At 55.7% G+C, this 23,649-nt stretch overlaps 1 protein-coding gene across 2 annotated transcripts in view; it reads left to right on the top strand.

Annotated features, from left to right (window-relative positions):
* The window catches only part of Arhgap8 (Rho GTPase activating protein 8), a 37,876-nt gene that overhangs the window by 8,302 nt on the left and 5,925 nt on the right, over positions 1 to 23,649 (top strand). For both annotated transcript variants that reach the window (XM_026394302.2, XM_077798758.1), the window contains exons 3-7: positions 7,661 to 7,792; positions 8,458 to 8,544; positions 13,066 to 13,164; positions 14,076 to 14,186; positions 22,711 to 22,784. In XM_026394302.2, coding sequence (XP_026250087.1) covers positions 7,661 to 7,792; positions 8,458 to 8,544; positions 13,066 to 13,164; positions 14,076 to 14,186; positions 22,711 to 22,784 — 503 coding nt within the window. The remainder of the gene's footprint in view (positions 1 to 7,660; positions 7,793 to 8,457; positions 8,545 to 13,065; positions 13,165 to 14,075; positions 14,187 to 22,710; positions 22,785 to 23,649) is intronic.

Raw genomic sequence — 23,649 nt, 5'->3', positions numbered from 1 at the left:
GTCCCCAGGCATCTCCTCCTGGGACCTCTGATTAAGCACATTCCCGTGTCACACTACCCTCCTTGAGGCAGGGGACAGTGTGTCCAGGGCAGCGCTCTCTAGGGCCACTTCCTGCTGGAATGGGGCCAGGGTTGGTCATTCTACAGAGACAAAGGTGTCCCCAACACACAGGAAGCACAGGGTGGTGGCCAGGGCTGGGAGCAGGAGGAGAGGACGATGCTTAGTAGGTCCAGGGATCCCTTCCGGGACGATGAGACGGTTCTGGAGCTGAGTACAGGTGGCAGCACCATGCAGTGAACGGACCTATGGTTTCTGGGATGCTCGTGTTAAAGTGATTAATTTTATGCAAATTTCACCTCAGTTGGGAAAAAGCACCTGTGACAACAACCAGTTGGCACACCGGGCTCTTCGGGGGCCTACCCAGGGCACCTTTGTAGCTGGATGGGAGTGGGCGTGAGCCCCAGGCACAGTTGTGCAGGTTGTCCACTGCCCACGGGCACCCAATGGGGCTGCCACGCACTGTGCTCTCAGCCGGTGCCGGACAGCGTGCCCAGAGGAAGGGCTGGACAGGGCCCCGGAGCGTGTCCTTCCTCGGCCTTTATGGAGACGTGACAGGCCCTACGCGGCCTCCCTCCATCGCTGGGCTTCCTGCAGCCAGATGCGGGTCCTATTTTGAGACGGTGAAGAAGAGTCCGCGTCGTTGAAGCCCAACCCGTGACTTGGCTAGTGACTTCCTGTGCTGAGCGCCGGCAGGTGCCGCGGGCCCCAGGAGCTCCTGAGCAGGAGGAGCTGGGGAGGATGGCACAGGCCGAGGACCGGGCACTCCAGGGAGGGCCGGAGTGGGCTGCACGGTGGGTCCCTCGTCCCCCTCCCTGGAGAAGGTGTCCAGGACGCAGAAGTGCTGTCCTGAGGCCTGGGGTGGCTCATGCCGCCATGGCTTCCTTGAGGGCGCTGGAGACTAGGCGCTGGGGAGTAGAGTGGGGGTGAGCGGCCTCCTCTCCTGGTGAGCAGAGACCAGCAAGCAGGGGTCAGAGCTGAGCCATCTTGCCCGGGCAGTCGGGGTGGGAACAGGCGCAGGTGGCAGCAGGTGGCAGCAGGTGGCTCTCGGGCAGGACAGGGTGGACTTGAGCCTGCTCAGTTGAGACCCCTGGCCAGTGCACCTCCAGGAGACTCGGGTGACCTGTCTGTAAATGGGGACAGTAGTCCAGCCCCACAGGGCCATCGGGAGCATCAACGAGCAGACGTGCGTTTGGAGGGTTCTTCCTCTGGACTCAGCAAAGGAAGAGCTGACCTGCTCGGCTCCGCGGGGTCCTGGCAAGGAAGGGCGGTGGAGCGCCTGCACACGGGCAGAGCCGCGGGTCCTCCTGGGGGTCCTGGGAGCGCCTGGCCACACGGCACCGCCCACGGCCTCAGGAGCTGGGCTGCCTTCCCTGGGCCCCACGGGTGGGTTCATTCCAGGCAGGAATGACGTGGGGCGACCCTGTGAGCTTGGTGACACTGTGGGCTTGGTGACTCTGTGGGCTTGGTGACACTGTGGGCTTGGTGACTCTGTGGGCTTGGTGACACTGTGGGCTTGGTGACTCTGTGGGCTTGGTGACTCTGTGGGCTTGGTGACACTGTGGGCTTGGTGACTCTGTGGGCTTGGTGACACTGTGGGCTTGGTGACCCTGTGAGCTTGGTAACACTGTGAGCTTGACGACACTGTGGGCTTGGTGACCCTGTGGGCTTTGTGACCCCGTGGGCTTGGTGACCCCGTGGGCTTGGTGACACTATGGGCTTGGTGACCCTGTGAGCTTGATGACACTATGGGCTTGGTGACACTGTGGACTTGGTGACACTGTGGGCTTGGTGACTCTGTGGGCTTGATGACACTATGGGCTTGGTGACACTGTGGGCTTGGTGACTCTGTGGGCTTGGTGACCCCGTGGGCTTGGTGACACTGTGGGCTTGGTGACACTGTGGGCTTGGTGACACTGTGAGCTTGGTGACTCTGTGAGCTTGGTGACACTATGAGCTTGGCGACACTGTGGGCTTGGTGACACTGTGGGCTTGGTGACACTCTGGGATTGGAGACCCTGTGGTCTTGTTGACACTGTGGGCTTGGTGACACTGTGGGCTTGGTGACACTGTGGGTTTGGAGACCCTGTGAACTTGTTGACACTGTGGGCTTGGTGACACTGTGGGCTTGGTGACTCTGTGGGCTTGGTGACACTATTAGCTTGGCGACACTGTGGGCTTGGTGACTCTGTGGGCTTGGTGACTCTGTGGGCTTGGTGACACTGTGGGCTTGGTGACTCTGTGGGCTTGGTGACACTGTGGTCTTGGTGACACTGTGGGCTTGGTGACTCTGTGAGCTTGGTGACACTGTGAGCTTGGTGACACTGTGGGCTTGGTGACACTGTGGGTTTGGTGACCCTGTGAGCTTGGTGACTCTGTGAGCTTGGTGACACTGTGGACTTGGTGACACTCTGGGCTTGGTGACATTGTGAGCTTGATGACCCCGTGGGCTTGGTGACCCCGTGAGCTTGGTGACACTATGGGCTTGGTGACCCTGTGGGCTTGATGACACTATGGGCTTGGTGACACTGTGAGCTTGGTGACCCCGTGGGCTTGGAGACCCCGTGAGCTTGGTGACACTGTGGGCTTGATGACACTATGGGCTTGGTGACACTGTGGACTTGGTGACACTGAGCTTGGTGACTCTGTGGACTTGGCGACACTGTGGGCTTGGCGACACTGTGGGCTTGGTGACACTGTGGGTTTGGAGACTGTGAGCTTGGTGACACTGTGGGCTTGGTGACACTGTGGGCTTGGCGACACTGTGAGCTTGGCAACACTGTGAGCTTGGTGACACTGTGGGCTTGGTAACTCTGTGAGCTTGGTGAGTCTGTGGGCTTGGTGACACTGTGGACTTGGTGACTCTGTGGGCTTGGTGACACTGTGAGCTTGGTGACTCTGTGGGCTTGGTGACCCCATGGTTTGGTGACACTGTGGGCTTGGCGACACTGTGGGCTTGGTGAATCTGTGAGCTTGGTGACTATGTGGGCTTGGTGACACTGTGGGCTTGGTGACTCTGGGCTTGGTGACACTGTGGGCTTGGTGACTCTGTGGGCTTGGTGACACTGTGGGCTTGGTGACCCTGTGAGCTTGGTAACACAGTGAGCTTGACGACACTGTGGGCTTGGTGACCCTGTGGGCTTTGTGACCCCGTGGGCTTGGTGACCCCGTGAGCTTGGTGACACTATGGGCTTGGTGACCCTGTGAGCTTGATGACACTATGGGCTTGGTGACACTGTGGACTTGGTGACACTGTGGGCTTGGTAACTCTGTGGGCTTGATGACACTATGGGCTTGGTGACACTGTGGGCTTGGTGACTCTGTGGGCTTGGTGACCCCGTGGGCTTGGTGACACTGTGGGCTTGGTGACACTGTGGGCTTGGTGACACTGTGAGCTTGGTGACTCTGTGAGCTTGGTGACACTATGAGCTTGGCGACACTGTGGGCTTGGTGACACTGTGGGCTTGGTGACACTCTGGGTTTGGAGACCCTGTGGTCTTGGTGACACTGTGAGCTTGGTGACTCTGTGAGCTTGGTGACACTATGAGCTTGGCGACACTGTGGGCTTGGTGACACTGTGGGTTTGGAGACCCTGTGAGCTTGGTGACACTGTGGGCTTGGTGACACTGTGGGCTTGGTGACTCTGTGGGCTTGGTGACCCCATGGTTTTGTGACACTGTGGGCTTGGCGACACTGTGGGCTTGGTGAATCTGTGAGCTTGGTGACTCTGTGGGCTTGGTGACACTGGCGGCTTTGTGACTCTGTGTGCTTTTTGACACTGTTGGCTTGGTGACACTGTGGGCTTGGTGACTCTGTGGGCTTGGTGACACTGTGGGCTTGGTGACACTGTGGGCTTGGTGACTCTGTGGGCTTGGTAACACTGTGGGCTTGGTGACTCTGTGAGCTTGGTGACACTGTGAGCTTGGTGACACTGTGGGCTTGGTGACACTGTGGGTTTGGTGACCCTGTGAGCTTGGTGACTCTGTGAGCTTGGTGACACTGTGGACTTGGTGACACTGTGGGCTTGGTGACACTGTGAGCTTGATGACCCCGAGGGCTTGGTGACCCCGTGAGCTTGGTGACACTATGGGCTTGGTGACCCTGTGGGCTTGATGACACTATGGGCTCGGTGACACTGTGAGCTTGATGACCCCGTGGGCTTGGTGACCCTGTGAGCTTGGTGACACTGTGGGCTTGATGACACTATGGGCTTGGTGACACTGTGGACTTGGTGACACTGAGCTTGGTGACTCTGTGGACTTGACGACACTGTGGGCTTGGTGACACTGTGAGCTTGGTGACACTGTGGGCTTGGTGACACTGTGGATTTGGAGACCCTGTGAGCTTGGTGACACTGTGGGCTTGGTGACACTGTGGGCTTGGTGACACTGTGAGCTTGGCAACACTGTGGGCTTGGTGACACTGTGGGCTTGGTATCTTTGTGAGCTTGGTGACTCTGTGGGCTTGGTGACACTGTGGACTTGGTGACTCTGTGGGCTTGGTGACACTGTGAGCTTGGTGACTCTGTGGGCTTGGTGACCCCATGGTTTGGTGACACTGTGGGCTTGGCGACACTGTGGGCTTGGTGAATCTGTGAGCTTGGTGACTCTGTGGGCTTGGTGACACTGTGGGCTTGGTGACTCTGTGGGCTTGGTGACACTGTGAGCTTGGTGACACTGTGAGCTTGGTGACTCTGTGTTCTTGGTGACACTGTGGGCTTGGTGACTCTGTGGGCTTGGTGACACTGTCGGCTTGGTGACTCTCTGGGCTTGGTGACACTGTGGGCTTGGTGACTCTGTGAGCTTCGTGACACTGTGAGCTTGGTGACACTGTGGGCTTGGTGGCACTGTGGGTTTGGTGACCCTGTGAGCTTGGTGACTCTGTGAGCTTGGTGACACTGTGGACTTGGTGACACTGTGGGCTTGGTGACACTGTGAGCTTGATGACCCCGTGGGCGTGATGACCCCGTGCGCTTGGTGACACTATGGGCTTGGTGACCCTGTGGGCTTGATGACACTATGGGCTTGGTGACACTGTGAGCTTGGTGACCCCGTGGGCTTGGTGACCCCGTGAGCTTGGTGACACTGTGGGCTTGATGACACTATGGGCTTGGTGACACTTGGACTTGGTGACACTGAGCTTGGTGACTCTGTGGACTTGGCGACACTGTGGGCTTGGCGACACTGTGGGCTTGGTGACACTGTGGGCTTGGTAACTTTTTGAGCTTGGTGACTCTGTGGGCTTGGTGACACTGTGGACTCGGTGACTCTGTGGGCTTGGTGACACTGTGAGCTTGGTGACTCTGTGGGCTTGGTGACCCCATGGTTTTGTGACACTGTGGGCTTGGCGACACTGTGGGCTTGGTGAATCTGTGAGCTTGGTGACTCTGTGGGCTTGGTGACACTGTGGGCTTGGTGACTCTGTGGGCTTGGTGACACTGTGGGCTTCGCGACACTGTGGGCTTGGTGACTCTGTGGGCTTGGTGACACTGTGGGCTTGGTGACACTGTGGGCTTGGAGACCCTGTGAGCTTGGTGACACTGTGGGCTTGGTGACACTGTGGGCTTGGTGACACTGTGAGCTTGGCGACACTGTGGGCTTGGTGACACTGTGGGCTTGGTATCTTTGTGAGCTTGGTGACTCTGTGGGCTTGGTGACACTGTGGACTTGGTGACTCTGTGGGCTTGGTGACACTGTGAGCTTGGTGACTCTGTGGGCTTGGTGACCCCATGGTTTGGTGACACTGTGGGCTTGGCGACACTGTGGGCTTGGTGAATCTGTGAGCTTGGTGACTCTGTGGGCTTGGTGACACTGTGGGCTTGGTGACTCTGTGGGCTTGGTGACACTGTGAGCTTGGTGACACTGTGAGCTTGGTGACTCTGTGTTCTTGGTGACACTGTGGGCTTGGTGACTCTGTGGGCTTGGTGACACTGTCGGCTTGGTGACTCTCTGGGCTTGGTGACACTGTGGGCTTGGTGACTCTGTGAGCTTCGTGACACTGTGAGCTTGGTGACACTGTGGGCTTGGTGACCCTGTGAGCTTGGTGACTCTGTGAGCTTGGTGACACTGTGGACTTGGTGACACTGTGGGCTTGGTGACACTGTGAGCTTGATGACCCCGTGGGCTCTATGACCCCGTGCGCTTGGTGACACTATGGGCTTGGTGACCCTGTGGGCTTGATGACACTATGGGCTTGGTGACACTGTGAGCTTGGTGACCCCGTGAGCTTGGTGACACTGTGGGCTTGATGACACTATGGGCTTGGTGACACTTGGACTTGGTGACACTGAGCTTGGTGACTCTGTGGACTTGGCGACACTGTGGGCTTGGCGACACTGTGGGCTTGGTGACACTGTGGGCTTGGTGACTTTTTGAGCTTGGTGACTCTGTGGGCTTGGTGACACTGTGGACTCGGTGACTCTGTGGGCTTGGTGACACTGTGAGCTTGGTGACTCTGTGGGCTTGGTGACCCCATGGTTTTGTGACACTGTGGGCTTGGCGACACTGTGGGCTTGGTGAATCTGTGAGCTTGGTGACTCTGTGGGCTTGGTGACACTGTGGGCTTGGCAACACTGTGAGCTTGGTGACTCTGTGGGCTTGGTGACACTGTGGGCTTGGTGACTCTGTGGGCTTGGTGACTCTGTGGGCTTGGTGACCCTGTGGGCTTGGTGACACTGTGGGCTTGGCAACACTGTGGGCTTGGCCACCCCATGAACTTGGCGCCAGGACTAGCTGCCAAAGTGATGTGGGTGAAGCGAGGTCCCTCGCAGATGGCAGGATGAGGCCTCTCCGCGGTGACTGGAGGACAGTGTTCTCCAGCTACAGCCCGAGGGCTGTGCAGCCCTGACGTGATGGGAGGGAGGAATGGCCAGTGACAGAGGACAGATGCTGGGAGGCTCCTCTGGGGAGGACGGTGCTTCGGCGGCCCAGCAGCATGGCGGTGCTGGCGCTGGGGAGGGCAGCCCCTGGCTGGAGTCTCAGCCCATCCCCTGTGGCTGCTCTGACAATGACCCCAAACCCGGTGGCCTCAGACAGAGCGGTTTGATCTCCAGGGTCCTGGTCTGGGTGCAGTCGGGGCTCTGGAGACCGACTCCTCCAGTCCCTCTGCAGCCTGCGACTGTCCCTCGCCTCCTCTGCTTCCTGAGCTGTGGGCAAGTCCTCCCTGGCTGGTCCCCTCACCCTCTCCACAGGGCCTTCTCCCTGCTGAGCCACCCTTGGGGTCCCTCTGTTAAGTGTGTGACGGCATCCAGAGTTCGCCCAGCTGATCCAGGACGAGCTCCTCCTCACCAGACCCTCGACTCAGCCACGTCTGATGAGTCACGTCCCGGGTTCTGGGGACGTGACGGGGATGTGTTGGGGGGGGGGGGTCATGCTTTGGCCTACCATGTCCACCTATCAGCTGTGTGACCTGGCAAGTGGCTTCACGTCTCTGAGCCTCATCGAGCCGTTGAGGGCTGGGCCCTGGCGTGTGGGATCTCCAGTGGCTCTGGATGTGACCCTGTGTGGCCTGGTGCCGGCTCTGCTGGGTGGCCAGAGAAGCCGACGTGGCCTCCACGTGAGGGCAGGGAGGAGGCCCTCACGTCCATGTCTCGTGTGTGGTCCAGGTACCTGAAGTTCACGCTGGACCAGTACGTGGAGAACGATTACAGCCTCGTCTACTTCCACCACGGCCTCCACGGCGGGAACAAGCCGTCCCTGGGCTGGCTGCAGAGCGCCTACAAGGAGTTTGACAGGAAGTGCGTGCCAGCCTCGGGCACTGGGCGGGCATTGGGCAGCCACCGTGGGGGCTGAGTGTGGCGGGTCTCGGTGTGCAGTGGGATGGGTGGCTGCTGGGTCTGGCTTTGCAAGTGGACAGCTTCCACCTGGAGGAGGCCACACAGCCCTGGGCAGTTAGGTCACGTGTCGGTGCCCGGCAGCTGGCTCTGTGCGGCGGGCTGTGACCAGGAACAATTCAAAACCAAAGGTCACGTCACCAGATCCAGGTGGAGGCTGCCCGCCCAGCATGGGAGACCGTCCACACTCACACAGAGGCCACTGATAGGTGGCACGTCTGGCAGGGCCGGGGCCGGGCGGAAGGCCCTGGTCAGGGTCACTGTGTCAGATGGAAGCTGCTGGCCTGTGGGCTTCTGCTCGGGAAGGTGGACGGGCTGGGGCTCAGTCCAGGCCCCGCACAAGCAGAAAGCTGGGCCCTGCAGAGGCAGCGCCTGCACAGTGACCTCGTCTTGCAAGCGTGCCTGTGGGGCGGACAGGGGTCCTGATCCCCCAAGAGTGAACCCCTGGTTTCTGGCTCAGCATTCTTAAATGCTGGGGGGGGGCCCGAGACCCCGGCTGCGGCTCTGCCCCCGGCTTCAGCTGGGAGCGACTGAGCCGCAGCCCCAGGGCCCCCTGGTCCCCTCCCCAGGTACAGGAAGAACCTGAAGGCGCTCTACGTGGTGCACCCCACCAGCTTCATCAAGGTCCTCTGGAAACTCTTCAAGCCGCTCATCAGGTGGGTGTCACTCCTGGCGAGGACGGGGGTCACCTTCACCGCAGGTCCCACCTGGAGGATGGCCACGGGTCTGGGCCCCCTGCCTGCCCGAGGGGTCTGTGCTGAGTCGCAGCATGGCCCAGGGCGTGTGCACGACCCTCTGAGGGCCGTGGACAGGAGCGCCGGCCCCCGGTGCCTGAGGCGAGAGCCTGGATTTTACCCCCGACACCCGAGCACCCACACGGCGCAGCTGCACTGGGACATGGCGTGACTTCCACCGTGACCACGTGTGGCACGGGGAGCGGGTGCTGCTCACGAGTGAAGCGTGGCCAATCCTCGGGGCCCAGGGGGTTTCTTGGGGTTGGTCCCATAAACATGGAGTGACCACTGGCCGACTCAGTGACTCAGCTCCTGCGAGGTCAGATGTAGACAGCCCAAGCCCCGCCCAGAGCAAATGGCTGGTGTCCACCACGTGGTGTCCCCGGGTCGCAGATGCAAAGACGTTCTTATCAGATGTTCCAAAAGCTCAGAGGCCACCCCCAGGAGCAGGGCAAGGGCCACTCCCTTCTCTGGAGCAGACAGGTTTGGACACTCGGCCTGTGGTCAGCCCCTCCTGCCGGCAGCCAGAGCCAACGGCACAAAGAGCTGGACCTGAGGCCTCAGCTGACCTCGTCCCCGGAGCTGGACTGTTTCCCACCTGAGGCTCTCGGTGTGGGTGGGCAGGCTCGGGGCTCTGCCAGGCCACGGCGGCATCTTCTCGCCGCCCAGCTTGACACCTGCACCAGGCGCCCACTGCCTGGAGCCCCGTGGCGCAGCTGGGCAGGGAGCACACCCCAGGCCTGGCCTGGACGGGCCCAGGCGTGCCCTGGAGGTTGGGACATCGGAGGGAGGAGGAGTGTGTCCTGGAGGGTCAGGGGGACTTGGGAGGGCCTCCCAGGAGGGGCTAAGAGCAGGGTTGCCTCCCAAGGGAGGTCACCCTTCCCTGGCCCTCTCTGGACACGTGGGCACAGACCCATGGCCTTCGCTGCCTCCTCGGGGCCCTGCCTGCCTTCCCCCAGCAGACCCTCCTGTGGTGGCCTGACAGCGTCCCTCCCGCCACGGTCATCGTGGTGGGCAGGTGTGGGGCTCTGTGCCCAGGTGGGGAGCCCAGGTGGAGCTGGGTGGGCATCTTTCCATTTCCTCAGCCGATATCCAGGAGGTCATCGGCCTCCAGAGACCTGGGCCCCTGGCCCTGGCACTGCCCGCCGGCGGGTCGTCTCCCCGGGGCTGAGCCGCTGCATCTCGTCCTGCCCCCGGGGGCCTGTGTCTCTGTGTCAGCACACCAGCCCTGGGGACCCCGGGCTGTCGGCCAGCAGCAGTTCTGGGGCCTGGGGACCCTCTTCACTGCAGCGGTCAGCTGAATAATGGCCCCAACAAACCTGCAAAGGCGTCCCCTCCATGGTACCAGGCACCTTGCAGAGGTGACCCAGGTCCCCAGCTGGGCCTGAGGACGTCACAGGTCCCGTGTTCCTGTCCCAGCCGAGGTCTGAGGGGGCGAAGTGCCGATGGAGGGGCTGGAGTCCGCTCTGCCACCGTGGGGTGGGGGGAGAGCCGCGCCACGGAGCATGGACCCTGCCTCCCGGGGAGCCCACCCCGCACCTCCGTGACATCACCACCGAGACCCATGTGGCCTTCACCCACAGGCCTGCAAGGAGTGAGTGGGTGGCATAGGCCAAGGTCTGTGGTCATTGGCTGCTGGGGCCACTGGGCACTGTCACAGCTCTCCTAGCTGCTGGTCAGCCCCCCGCCCGTCACTCATATTCTGAAACCTCAAGGTCCCACACCCCCCCCCCCCCGTCACTCACCCGGGGCCCGTGATCCTCATGGTCGTGGGAGCAGGTGGGCCATGGAGTGACCACTGGCTGACTCAGTGACTCAGTTCCTTCGAGGTCAGATGTAGACAGCCCAAGCCCCGCCCAGAGCAAATGGCTAGCCCCACCCACTCCCCTGGGGCCCACCCTGCCTTCTGAGGCTCCGGTGACCATGAGCCCACGGCTGCCCCTCTGCCTGCCCTCCCCACGGGCCCCACCTGTGTTCTGCAGCACATGGCCTCGCTGGTCCTGCAGACACGGTTCCCTGGCCCCCACGGGTGCCAGGCCCCAGCAAGGCCCGTGACATGGAGCCGGGTGAGAGGCCTGCAGAAATGAGCAGCTGGTCTTCAGGGGGCTCCGGGCTCCCCCGAGGTGGAGGGCTGACTGGGACTGAACTCTGTTACGAGGTCACAGGTGCCCTGTGTCACAGGGCCCAGGAGGAGGGAACTGTGTGGCCCTGAGTCCCCGGGCAGTGGACCCGAGTCAGGTCCTGGGGAACGCAGGAGGCTTCAAGGCCAGAGCTGGCTTGGCTGGCCTCCTGGTCCCAGGCCTTCCCACCTGGCCGCCTGCTGGAAGTGAGGTCCCTGTGGGTTTGTGTTGGGCCAGGAGCAGTGCCCAGGGGGCCCCTGACAGATTTGACAGCGAGAAAGCCAGTGCTGGTCACCCTGCGGTCCAGGGACAGCTTCAGGCGACCCAACTCCAGGTGCTGCCACTCGCCTTAGGAAGCCCGAGGGTTCTAGAGACCTCGAAGGTCCTCAGGGGACGCGGCAAGGTCCCCTGTGCCTGAGGTTGGCCACCGAGGCCTGGGATGGTTCTGGAGCCACATTGCCTGGGTCACCTCTGTCCTGCTGGCCACCCACTGCTCTGGATGAGAGATGCCGCCGCTCTGCCTGGGCTTCCCCATGTGGCCAGAAACACCACCTAAGTCACTCCATGTTACAACAATGACTTCCTGGGGACCTTTGGAATAGGACCTGCTGGGCCCTAGCAAATGTTCATTGTTAGGGCTAGCATTGTTTAATCTTTTGATTATCCTTTCTTCTTTGATTTAATTACAACATCTGCACCTTATGTGCCAGGCGCCCCCAGACATCCTCTGAAGTTAACCATATTTTCCCTATTTCAAACAAGAGAAGGCTGATGCTCAGAGAGGTTGAGCAGCCTGCTCTAGGTCACACAGTAAGGGCGGGGGCTGGGATTCCAACTCTAGCCTGGGTTCTTCTACCCCTCATCCTGCCTCAGGGAGGGTTGGGGGCCCTGGAGCCAGGACTGGGGTATGCTGCCTGTTGGCTGTGTGTCACTGGGCAGTAATATGACCTCTCTGAGCCCTGGAGTCATTTGAAGATGGAAGAATTGTATGAATCTGGCAGGAGAACTATGGTCTCCAGCAGGGGCCAGACTGTCCCTGAGTCCTGTGGAGTCTGAGTGGGCAGGTGGCAAGGACACTCCGTGGGACCCTCCACCCCTAGTGCTGGAACCCAGAGAAGCCCTGTCCTTTGTGTGCATTACTCCCAGCACTTGGTGGCTCTTCAGCCACCCAGCCTTCAGTCCTGGTCCCCAGCCTCCTGCAGAACAGCAATCTTGAGTTCAGGGCCCGGCCAAGTCACCCTGTAAAACCCACCAGGGGCCAGGGACGCTTCTCCCTCCTCCACTAGGGGGAGCCCATGCACACAGATGGGCCTCCCTCTGGTCCCCTGCAGGTGGGACAGGCCCAGGCAGCCACGCTGGGCCAAATGGTTCACTCCTACTCTGTAATTTCCTGCCGTGATCCCCCATTTTCTGGTTGTTTTTGCAGTGGTGAAATTGGATTATTTTAATTTCACAATGTATATCGCACTGAGAATGCACGAACACTTATTTCAAGGCTTGCAAATTGTCATAATAGTAACGCATTTGGTTTTGCTGACTCCGTAACTCCCTTCCTGGTAACTGCGATTCCGCCCCCACATCCATAGTTGTGCCTCTGGAATACGCACATAGGGGAGGCGCTGCTCCAAAAGTACAAGAGAAAACCAGCCTGGGTCTCGCCATCGAGGAACCTGAGCTTCATTAATATGATGGTCACGGGGACTGGACGTCGCCCAGGTGCCTGGCGATGGACGAGTTTGTGCAAATCACCTCCTTCTGTCTCACGGGGCGGGGCCCATCCTCACAGGGCCTGGGCCCCCAGAGGAGGAGCGAGTCGTCCCTGGTGAGGGACAGGACCGGGTTGCTGGATGCAGCCAGGGCTCCTCTGGCTTTATGGCTGTGCTGGCGTCCTGTGTCCCCAGGGACAAGCCTGGAGACTGCCACTCGGTCCCTGCCCTTGGGGACACTCTCAATGGGGAGGTGTCAAATGCAAAGCCATGTGCCACCCAGGCCCAGCACCCTGGATCCCAGCACCCTGGGTCCCAGCACCCTGGATCCCAGCACCCTGGGTCCCAGAACCCTGGGTCCCAGCACCCTGGATCCCAGCACCCTGGGATTGTGCGCCAAGCCCGCAGAGCTCCCGGTCTCCTCCGTCTGTGCCGACTCAAGGTGGATTCAAGTTGGGCACATTTTATTGATGGGCATGGGGATGGCACTGGGCACATGGCAGGCCTCAGGAGGGATAGCCTCAGACGTCCCATCTCCAGGAGCTGCCACCTGCCCTCCCCAGACCCCGCATGGCCTCTCCCTGCCGCCTGACCCCTGCTGTCTTCTGCTTTCCTAGTCACAAGTTTGGGAAAAAGGTCACCTATTGCAGCTCCCTGAGAGAGCTCCGGGAGCACCTCCAGTGTGACCAGCTGCCCATCCCCCAAGAGGTGCTGCGGTGAGTGCCCGCCAGGCTGGGGGATGGGGGGATGGGCACTGGGGACTGGGGGGATGGGGACTGGGCTTGGGAGTTGGGCACTGGGGCTGGGGGGCTGGGGGACTGGGGGGATGGGCGCTAGGGCTGGGGACTGGGATCTGGGGGCTGGGGGGCTGGGCACCACTGGGGACTGGGAGCTGGGGCTGGGGGACTAAGGGGCTTGGGGCTGGGGCTGGGGGACTAGGAGGCTGGGGGCTGGGGGGCTGGGCACCACTGGGGGCTGGGGCTGGGGGACTAGGGGGCTTGGGGCTGGGGCTGGAGGTTGGGGGGCTGGGGCTGGGGCGAAAGAGTCCTTGGAGGACCATGACTGGACCCTGAGGGCATGGGGACCATGGTCGACTGTGGGCTTGGGCAAGACCCCAACCCGGGCTGCACTAGGGTCACTGGGGTTGGCTCCCAGGGGGTCCCATTGGGGCAGTTTTGTGGGGGAGACCAGCGTACCAGCTGCAGCTCTGGGGCCCACCTTGTGGTCTGGGGTGTCCAGGACCGTGCAGGCGGCCAGTAGCATCAAAGGCAGGGTCCCGTGGTCCTCGGGAGCTGGGGCTTGGGAGGGTGTGAATCAGGCTCTGGGCAGCCAGGGCCCCCAAAGTGGTCCAGGGACCCTGCAGAAGGACCCAGAGGACACAGGAATCCTGCCCTCCGGGCGGGGCTGTGGATCTGGGTTTTACCCCGTCCCCGTGTGTGCTCTGAGCTCCAGAGTCGGAGACCCTGGTCTGAGGGCAGGACAGGGTTTTCTAGTCCTGATCTGGGCTGTGCCCAGTGATGACCCGAGGCATGTCTCTCCATCGGGTCCCACCCAGCACCTGGAAGTGGCCTCCCGCAGCCATGGGCTGTCCCCTGCGATGTGTGACTTGCCTCTTCTGTGTTCCCAGGTATGACGAGAAGCTCCGTGACCTGCACAGCGGGCTGCCGCCTCCTGCCACCAAGAAGCCACCGCCCCGGCCGCCTCTGCCCACCCAGCAGTTCGGTGTGAGTCTGCAATAGTAAGTGAGCCCACGTCCACCTCCCCAGCCCTGGAGGCTCTGGGACCAGGGACCGTCCTGGACCCCTGTCTCCGGTGGCTGAGCCCGACCCTGCAGGGCCAGCGCAGCCTGAGGCCACCACGGAGGCCCGTGCTCCCGGCTCCTGTGTCTGTGCCCGCGTGTGGGACCCAGCGGCGGGTAGAGCACCAGGGACCTGGGGGCCGCCCAGTGCCCTGGGAGGTTCTGGCTCCCTGCCCTCTGGGCCTTGCCGAACCTTGCTCATGTGACTGGCTTTGGCCAATGACATCACAGCAGAATTGGGGGGCCCTCGGGAAGGAGTAGTAAGAGCTGGTGCCCCCACTTCTCCCTGCACCCCCGGGCACCCTGCCCACCTGCGCCACACAGGGCAGGAGCGAGAAATAAGCTGACGGATGAGACTGCCAAGGTCCCCAATTGTCCCCTCAGCACGGCCTCTCCTTCCTGACCAAGACCTTATTAGCCATGACTTGAACTCGCCCCTCCTCTCAGCCAGCTTCGTGTTTCTGAAAGGAACAGCCTGAGCGTGCTGGGATCCTTTTCCTGGCACCGGGATGGAACCCAGGGCGCTTACCACTGAGCCACACCCAGCCCTCCTTTGTATTTTATCGAGAGATGGGGTCTGGCTGAGTTGCTCAGGGCCTCGCTGAGTTGCTGAGGCTGCTTTGACCTTGCCATCCTCCTGCCTCAGCCTCCCAAGCTGCTGGGACCACAGGCGAGCCCACTGCGTGGGGTTTACCATCTGCAACCTTCAGGGACTCGAGAGCCATTCTGTGCCCCACCCCCCCTCTGTCCCCAACTTCATCTTTTACAATCTGTTTCAGTGGTGCCTCCTCCGGGAAGCCCTTCTGCCCTGGCGTCTTGGCTGCCAGCAGGGCCTCCCTGTTCCAGCCCCATCCCAGCCCCATCCCAGCAGCTGCGGCGCTGAGCCAGCCGGGTCATGAGCTTGTCCCCCCCACCCCCGCCCGTACCCCTTCTCTGGCCGTGGAAGACGAGGCTGCTCATCCCACAGCTCTGGGGAGGTCGGGTCAGCCTCAGGATGGCCACACCAGAGGGCAGTGAGTGTCCTTTTCCGCACGTCCATCTGGCATGTTGGAAACTCATGTGGGATCTGGCCGTTACCTAAAACTCTGATGCTCCTGGGCCCACGGTGGGCTTGGCGAGTAGGGGGCTTGCTGCCCTGCCCTCCGGGGCTCTGGGGCCAGGCGGGACGGATCTGGCCCTGGGCACCTGCCCGCTTTCCTTGGCCTGAAGCAGCTGTCCCCTGACGGGGAGAGGAGTTTGCAGAAGAGATAGGTTAAGGACCTTGGGGCCGGGTATTGTCCTGGGTCACGGGGTCCCCTAGGGACCTCTCAGCTCCTGGAGGCCGCGGGGTGGGATGGGGTGGGGTGGGGGGACAGTGGCTTCTGTCCTGCACTCAGAATGGGTTGGCGTGGAACCGTCACAGCAGGGCTCTGCTCTAGCTGCCACCTTGCTGTGCCCTCTTGACCCCAGGGCCAGTGGGGACTGATAAAACCAGCTCATGAACAAGCGAAGCCGGGTGCAGCTCTGAGGCAGAGGCCCGGATTCGGTTCCCAGAACCGAACACACGGAAAAAACCTCAGTTGGTTGTGTCTTCAGGGAACGGGGAGTGACATGGGCAACCCCGAGAGCCGTCCCGCGCTCCACTTGGAGAGAGAACCCACACGACTGCCTCTTTAAATTAATATTTTATGCTGTTTGGTTGCCAATGAGGGTAATAAAATGGCAATAAGCATATTAAATAAAGCACCAGATCTGTAATTTGTTTGGACTGGGAATGAATGGAAGTCATTAAAATTCATAACCAGATCCTATTCACAAACGTTAATTTGCTGAGTTAAGTTCAAAAGCGCACAGGAAGCTTCGCCTGGGGACACACGGGGTCCTGGAGGCCTGGCCAGGACAGCGGGGCTCGCGGGCGTGGAGGGAGCAGGGCTCTCCCGAGGGGCGGAGGCAGCTGTGGCACTTTCTGGCTTTGGGAGGCCCAGCGTCCACAGCCTCTGTCCCCGATTCTTTCCTGCACCTGGAGGTGAAGCCCTGGCCGGCTGTCCCTGGGGGACCCTGCTGCCCAGGGCTCTGCCCGCTCCCAGTCCTTCCCCTCCTCCAGGAAGCCCTCCCGGTAGCTCCACAGATTGGGAGGCGAGCTGCCCGTGACACTCGTGTGACACTCGTGTGACACACACCCCTGCGTCCTGGGCCCAGCACAGCAGTGTTCAGTGGCTGGGTGAAGACTGACAGTGGGCCCAGGACTGTCCGGCCCAGGGTCATCTTATTAAGTGCACGAAGTGTGTTCACAGGCCTGGGTCACCATCACTGTCATCTAATTCCAGAGCATTTTCGTCACCTCGAAAAGGGCCCTGGGTCCTTTCGCCATCACTCCCTGTCCCTCCCCGAGCTCCTGCCACGTTGGGATCCACTTTCTGTCTCTGGATTTGCCTGTTCCAGACGTTTCTTGTACACAGTCACGCAAGCTGGGCACAGGGGCGTGGGCACCTGTGGTCCCAGCTCCAGGGAGGCTGGGGCCGGAGGATCCCTTGAGCCCAGGAGTTCGAGTCCAGCCTAGGCAATGTAGGGAGGGCCCCGTCAAAATAAGTAAAAACACGCACGTGTGGCCATGTGCCCCTGGGCTCTTTCCTGGCGGTGTATTTCCAAGGTCTGAACGTGACGTGCCCCTGGATACGCAGGTGTTTTCATTGCTGGTGGTGAACAGCGGTTGGTGAATCGCGGTGGTGAACAGTGGGCTGCTTTTGCCTGTTGGTGGTTTTGGGGCTCAAGATGCATGCACAGGTTTCCCAGGCACCCAGGAGGGGTGGCGGGGCCTCACAGGATCTGCGTTTAACTGCTCCAAAGTGCTGCCCCACCTGGTCCCACCAGCAATGTCGGTTCCCTCCTGGCGCATCTTTCTCATGTGCTCAGTGGTCATTTGCATATCTCCATGGAGATGTGTCTATCCATCAAGCCCTCTGCCCATTGGCTTGCTATTTGCCTTTTTCTTGTTAAGATAACATTTGATCTATATATTATGGCCTCCAGCTCTGTGGAAGATACCGTTCACAAGTATTTTCTCCCGTTCTGTGGGTTGTCTTTACACCTTCTTTTTTAAAAGTTTATTTGTTTATTCTGAATTGTTATACACGACAGAGAATGCGTGTCGATTCACAGCGCTCATACGGAGCACACTTTTCATGTCTCTGGTGGTTCACAAAGTAGAGTCACACCACTCTGGCTTCATACCTGTACCTGGGGTAGTGATGTCCATCTCATTCCACCGTCTTTCCTACCCCCTGCCCCTCCCTCCCCTCCCTCCCCTTTGCCCTATCCAGAGTTCTTCCGTTCCCCCCATGCTCCCCCATCCCCATTATGATCAGATCCACATATCAGAGAAAACATTTGGCCATTGGTTTTTGGGATTGGCTAACTTCACTTAGCATCATATTCTCCAACTCCATGCAATGCCATGATTTTATTCTCTTTTAATATTCCACTGTGCATATAAACCACAGTTTCTTTATCCATTCATCTACTGAAGGGCATCTAGGTTGGTCCCACAGTTTAGCTGTTGTGAATTGTGCTGCTATAAACATTGATATATATAAACAACACACTATTACTTTAAGTAGGCTGTTTTTAAGTCCTTTGTTTAAAGTCCGAAAAGAGGAATAGCTGGGTCAAATGGTGGTTCCATTCCCAGTTTTCCAAGGAATCTCCATACTGCTTTCCATATTGGCTGCACCAATTTGCAGTCCCACCAGCAATGTAAGAGTGTGCCTTTTCCCCACATCCTCGCCAACACTTATTGTTGTTTGTATTCTTAACAGCTGCCATTCTGACTGGAGTGAGATGAAACCTTAGAGTGGTTTTGATTTGCATTTCTCTAATTGCTAGAGATGATGAACATTTTTTCATATATTTGTTGATTGATTGTATGTCATCCTCTGAGGAGTGTCTGTTCAGTTCCTTGGCCCATTTATTGACTGGGTTATTTGTCTTTTGGAGTTTAGCTTTTTGAGTTCTTTATATTCCCTGGAGATCAGTGCTCTATCTGAGGTGCTTGTGGTAAAGATTTGCTCCCAGGATGTAGGCTCTCTCTTCACCTCACAGATTGTTTCTTTCGCTAAGAAGCTTTTCAGCTTGAATCCATCCCATTTATTGATTCTTGATTTTATTTCTTGTACTACAGGAGTGTTATTAAAGAACTCGGGGCCTAATCCGACATGATGGAGATTTGGGCCTACTTTTTCTTCCAGTAGGCACAGGGTCTCTGGTCTACTTCCTAGGTCCTTGAAGCACTTTCAGTTGACTTTTGTGCATGGTGAGAGAGAGTGGCTTAATTTCATTTTGCTGCATATGGACTTCCAGTTTTCCTAGCACCATGGTTGAATAAGCTATCTTCTCTCCAATATATGTTCTGGCACCTTTGTCTGGTATGAGAGAACTGTATTTATGTGGGTTTGTCTCTGTGTCCTCTATTCTGTAGCATTGGTCTACAAGTCTATTTCGGTGCCTTTAAAAATATTTATTATTATTATTACTATTATTACTTTTGGTTGTAGGTGGACACAATACATTTATTTATTTATGGTACCAGGGATTAAACTCAGGGGTATTCAACCACTGAGCCACATCCCCAGCCCTATTTTGTATTTTCTTTAGAGACAGGGTCTCACTGAGTTGCTTAGGGCCTCACCATTACTGAGGCTGGCTTTGAACTCATGATCCTCCTGCCTCAGCCTCCTGAGCCACTGGGATTACAGGCGTGCACCACTGCACCCAGCTCATGCTGTTTTTGTTACTATTGCTCTGTGGTATAGTTTAAGGTCTGGTGTAGTGATGCCACCTGCTTCACTCTTCTGCTAAGGATTGCTTTGGCTCTTCTGGGTCTCTTATTTTTCCAGATGAATTTCATGACTGCTTTTTCTATTTCTATGAGGAAGGTCATTGGGATTTTGATTTGAATTGCATTAAATCTATAGAGTGCTTTTGATTATGTGGTCATTTTGACAATATTAATTCTGCCTATCCAAGAACAAGGGAGATCTTTCCATCTAGAAGATAGAAAAGACTGCTTTAATTTCTTTCTTTACCATTCTGTAGTTTTCATTGTAGAGGTCTTTCACCTCTTTCGTTGATTCCCAGGTACTCTATTTTTTTTTTCCGAGGTATTGTAAATGGGGTGGTTTTCCTAGTTTCTCTTTAGAGGATTTGTCACTGATGTACAGAAATGCCTTTGACTTATGGGTGTTGGTTTTATATCCGGTTGCTTTGTTGAATTCATTTATTGGTTCTAGAAGTTTTCTGGTGGAATTTTTTGCATCCTCTAAGTATAGAGTCATGTCGTAGGCAAACAATGATGGCTTCAGTTCTCCTTTTCCTATCCGTTTCCCTTTAACTTCTTTCATCTGTCTGATTGCTCTGACTAGAGTTTCAGAGACTATGTTAAGTAGAAGTGGTGAAAGAGGGCATCCCTGCCTTGTTCCAGTTTTTAGAGGGAATGTTCCAATTTTTCTCCATTTAGAATGATGTTGGCCTGGAGCTTAGCATGCATAGCTTTTACAATGTTGAGATGTGTTCCTGTTACCCCTAGTTTTTCTAGTGCTTTGAACTGAAGGGGTGCTGTATTTTGTCAAATGCTTTCTCTGCATCTATTGAGGTGATCGTATGATTCTTATCTTTAAGTCTATTGATGTGATGAATGACATTTATTGATTTCCACATGTTGAACCAACCTTGCATCCCTGGATGGACCCCACTTGATCATGGTGCACTCTCCTTTTAATGTGGTTTTGTATGCGACTGGCCAGGATTTTGTGGAGAATTTTTGCATCTATCTTCATTAGAGATATGGGTCTGAAGTTTTCTTACTTTGATGTGTCTTTATCTGGGTTTGGAATCAGTGATATTGGCCTCAGAGAATGAGTTTGGAAGTGTTCTCTCTTTTTCTATTTCATGGAATAATTTGAGGAGTATTGGTATTAGTTTTTTGGAGGTCTTGTGGAACTCGGCTGTGTATCCGTCTGGCCCTGGGCTTTTCTTGGTTGATAGCTTCTGATGGCACCCTCTATTTCCTTGCTAGAAATCGATCTGTTTAAATTGTTTATATCGTCCTAATTCAGTTTGGGCAAATCATATGAGTCTAGAAATTTGTCGATGCCTTCGGTATTTTCTATTTTGTTGGAGTACAAATTTTCAAAATAATTTCTAATTATCTTCTGTATTTCTGTCGTATCCATGCAATATTTCCCTGTTCATCACAGAGTTAGGAATTTGAGTTTTCTCTCTCCTTCTCTTCATTAGCATGGCTAAGGGTTTGTCAATTTTATTTGTTTTTTGAAAGAACCAACTTTTTGTTTTGTCGATTTTTTCAATTGTTTCTTTTGTTTCAATTTAATTGATTTCAGCTCTGATTTTAATTATTTCCTTTCTTCTCCTGCTTTGGGGGTTGATTTGTTCTTCTTTTTCTAGGGCTTTGAGATGTAATGTTAGGTCCTTTATTTCTTGAATTTTTCTTCTTTTAAGGGATGGACTCCATGCAATTAACTTTCCTCTTAGAACTGCTTCATAGTGTCCCAGAGGTTTCAATATGTTATATCTGTGTTCTCATTTACCTCTAAGAATTTTTTATCTCCTTTTTGATGTCTTTTGTAACCTATTGTTCATTCAATAGCATATTATTTAGTCTCCAGGTGTTGGAGTAGCTTCTATTTTTTATTTTATCATTGATTTCAAATCTCATTCCGTCATGATCTGATAGAATACAGGTAGTATCTCTATTTTTTTTTTGTATTTGGTTAGAGTTTCTTTGTGGCATAATATATAGTCTATTTTAGAGAAGGATCCTTGTGCTGCTGAGAAGAAAGTGTATTCACTCGTTGATGGAAGAAATATTCTATATAAGTCTGTTAAGTCTAAGTTATTGATTGCATTATTGAGTTCTATAGTTTATTTGTTTAGCTTTTTGTTTGGAAGATCTATCCAGTGGTGAAAGAGGTGTGTTAAAGTCACCCAGAATTATTGTGCTGTGGTCTATTTGACTTTTGAACTTAAGAAGAGTTTTTTTGATAAATGTAGATGCTCCATTGGGGCATATATATTTATAATTGTTAGGCCTTGTTGATGATGGTTTCCTTGAGCAGTATGTAGTGTCCTTCTTTATCCCTTTTGATTAATTTTGGCTTGAAGTGTACTTTATTTGATATGAGAATGGAAACCCCTGCTTGTTTCCGCAGTCATGTGAGTGGCATGTTTTTTCCCAACCTTTCACCTTCAGTTTGTGGATGTCTTTTCCTATGAGATGAGTCTCTTGAAGGCAGCACATTGTTGGGTCTTTTTTATTTTAAATCCAATCTGCCAGTGTATGACTTTTGATGGGTGAGTTTAGGCCAGTAACATTCAGGATTATTATTAAGACATGATTTACATTCCTGGTCATCTTTGTTTATTTTTGGTATTTAACTTGAGTTGGTTTCTCCTTTGACTAGTATTTCCTTTAGTGATACCTCCCTTTGCTGATTTTCATTGTTGGGTTTTTTGTTTGTTTGTTTGTTTCCTCCTCATGGAATATTTTGCTGAGGGTGTTCTGTAGTGCAGGCTTCCTAGTGTTAAATTCTTTTAACTTTAGTTTATCAGGAAAGTTTTTATTTCATCATCAAATCTAAAGTCTAATTTTTCTGGATAGCAGATTCTTGGTTCACATCCATTTTTTTTTTTTTCAGAACTTGGTACATATTGTTCCAGGACCTCCCAGCATTAAAGGTCTGGGTTGAGAAATCTTCAGATATCCTAATTGGTTTCCCCCTCTATGTAACCTGATTTCTTTCTCTTGTGGCTTTTAAAATTCTCTCCTTATTCTGTATATCAGGCATTTTCATTATAAGGTGACTTGGTGTGGATCTGTTGTGATTTTGTACATTTAGAGTCCTGTAAGCCTCTTGTAATTGATTTTCCAATTCATGCTTCATGTTTGGAAAATTTTCTGACATTATTTCAATGAATATTATTCACTCCTCTGGTTTGGAACTCTGTGCCTTCCTCTATCCCAGTAATTCTTTTTTTTTTTTTTATTGTTGATCATTCAAAACATTACATAGTTCTTAATACATCATATTTCACAGTTTGATTCAACCAGTAATTCTTAAATCTGGTCTTTCTGTGTTATCCCATAATTCTTGAAATGTTCTGCTCATGGTTTCTTACCATTTTCACTGTGTGGTCAAGATTCTTTTCAAGATTATACATTTTGCCTCCATTGTCTGAGGTCCTATCTTCCATGTGGTCTAATCTGTTGGTGGGGCTTTCTATTGAGTTTTTAATTTGGTTTATTGTTTCTTTCATTTCAAGGATTTCTTTTTTTTTTTCAGAAGCTCTGTCTCCTTATTGAAGTAATCTTTTGCTTCCTGTATTTGCTTATGTAGCTCTTTATCGAAATGATCTTTTGCTGCCTGTATTTGTTCTCTTACATCTCTTACTGCTGCTTCTGTTCCCCCCTCAGCCTCAGAGACAAGAATCAAGGAGCGCTCATCCCCCCAGTGCTGCGGCTCACCGTGACGTACCTTCGGGAGAAAGGTGAGGTCCAGCGTCCAGCCAGGGCATGCGAGCAGCTGGTCCCCGCCCAGGGGGTCAGGGTCCATCCTGAGCATCCCACAGGCCAGGGGCTGGAGGAGCTGGGACCAAGCAGGGGGTGGCCGGGAACAGAAGGGCACAGGCACAGGGGCTCCTGGAGTGGCCTGACAGGCTGCCTTCCAGTCCCCACTCCCCTGTGTGTCAGCTGTGTGACCTAAGCCAGTGGCTCACCATCTCTGGGCCTTGGTGCCCTCTCCTGTCCATGGGGTTAGTAGCTCCTGACTCAAAGGCCCACAGTGAAGCTTGGCTGAGAAGATGCGTGTGAGGCTGTCCAGCACTGGCCTGCAGGACCCCCGCCCCAGCTAGGGCTGCCTGGACTCCTTGTTTGCAGGCGCCCTTGACAGGGTGGGTGTGGCCAGGACCTGGACCTGGAGAGCCTGGTGGCCCCCAGGCTTGCTAAGGCCAGGTCTCAGGTCCCCAGGGAAGGCGCAGGACACGGGCAGGGCCCACGGTCTGCAGCCAGGATCCACGCAGCCCAGGGTGGCCTCTGGCTGGAAACGGCAACACAGCTGCGGGGTCTGCAGGTTGTGACGCCCGGGGTGGTGTGTCCTTGTCACAGAAGGTCCACGAGCAGCCACCCTTGAGCAGGGGCTCTGACTGCCATCAGGTTCTGGCTCTACTTTCAGGTGGCCTCTGTCTCGCTGACCAGGGGTGGTCAGTGTGCACTTTGGACACAGACTGAGAGGGCCTCCCTGCTCCCTCCCTCCCCCCTTCCTCCCTGCTCCCTCCCTCCCTCCCCTTTTCCTCCCTCCCCCTTTCCTCCCTCCCCTTTCCTCCCTCCCCCTTTCCTCCCTCCCCCTTCCTCCCT

The sequence above is a fragment of the Urocitellus parryii genome, chromosome 5 (assembly GCF_045843805.1).
Source record: "Urocitellus parryii isolate mUroPar1 chromosome 5, mUroPar1.hap1, whole genome shotgun sequence".
Classification (NCBI taxonomy): domain Eukaryota; kingdom Metazoa; phylum Chordata; class Mammalia; order Rodentia; family Sciuridae; genus Urocitellus; species Urocitellus parryii.
This window is presented reverse-complemented; position numbering and strand designations above follow the sequence as displayed.